We start from the raw sequence: 1,156 nt of genomic DNA on the forward strand, positions 1-1,156 counted from the left end.
GGGGTCACTCACAGTTTGGTGTGTCCCAACCTCAGCAGCTGTCACAATGGAGGCAGGTGCCACATTTTCTTCTATCACAGTTTGCTTAGTGGTGGTTATCACAGATGGGAGGGAGGAGGGTAAAGATGAAGCCAGCTGGAGAGGTGCTCCTGGAACAGACACGTGCAACTGTTGTCCGCTCCCCGGCATTTGTATATGACCCATGCTCACCACTGGAGCCATATTTGCCGTCGCCACAGAGGAAGGGGCAAGCTGAAGGGGCCCTGAGCCCACTTGTGGTGCCAGGGTTCTCATTGTAGCACCCCCAGCTGCTATAAGACCCTGTAGGTTTACCGTCTGGCCTGCTGGCACGGCTACAAACGTGGGACCATTTGGGGTCTGGATTTGCTGAAGCTGTAGTGGTGCTTGGGGTGCAACCAATCTGATGATAGGCTGGGGTCCCCGTGCAGCACCTGGTGCTCCTATCACACCAGGTGCAATATTCTGGGGGATAACAAAAGCTGGACCACCCTGACCACTGCCTGGAAAAACAACAGTCTGGGGCTGGCTGGCTTTAGCTCCAGCACTCACCAACTGGGGCTGACCTGGCATTGGCACTAGCAGGGCTTGCCCAGGTGCCCCTGCACCTGAATGTCCAGATGGTCTGACCAGAAGGACGCCATTGGGCTGTTGGATGAGTAGAGGTTGCTGAAGACTTGACTGCAGAAGGGAGGGGTTAATGACAAACCCTCCAAGACCTTGCTGACTGGCAACCATTGTAGTGGCCTGCTGACCCCCCGCCCCAATGACAATTGGCTGCTGAGTGCCAGGGGTGACAGGACGACTGCCAATGAGGGCTTTCCCTGGGGGCGCAGGGGGAGGCTGGCCAACCACTGGTTGTTGTGGAGGCTTGGGCAACAACTGTGGTTGTTTGGGTTGTATTGGTTTATGGGAAGGTGTAACAAGAGGTTGCCTTGGTTGGGTTGGCTGTGGTGATGAAACTATCTGGATTAGCTGCCCTCCTGAAACCACCTGCTTCACACCAGCTGTGGCCTGCTGTACACCTGGTTGTGGTAACACCATGCCATTGGACCCAACCACCTGTGACAGAGGAGGCAACTGTGGAACTAAGCCTTGCACCATTCCAACATTACCCATTACACCCTGAACCACACCA

The 1,156-nt window shown here is 55.4% G+C and overlaps 1 protein-coding gene across 1 annotated transcript in view; it reads right to left on the reverse strand.

Annotated features, from left to right (window-relative positions):
- Window positions 1-1,156, reverse strand: part of LOC119594899 (mucin-5AC-like) — a gene marked incomplete in the record, with an annotated part of 17,458 nt that overhangs the window by 15,081 nt on the left and 1,221 nt on the right. Inside the window, 1 exon segment of the mRNA XM_037943973.1 lies at window positions 1-1,156. Within this exon segment, the coding sequence (XP_037799901.1) occupies window positions 1-1,156 (1,156 nt within the window).

Source organism: Penaeus monodon, chromosome 34 (genome assembly GCF_015228065.2).
Source record: "Penaeus monodon isolate SGIC_2016 chromosome 34, NSTDA_Pmon_1, whole genome shotgun sequence".
Taxonomy (NCBI): Eukaryota; Metazoa; Arthropoda; class Malacostraca; order Decapoda; family Penaeidae; genus Penaeus; species Penaeus monodon.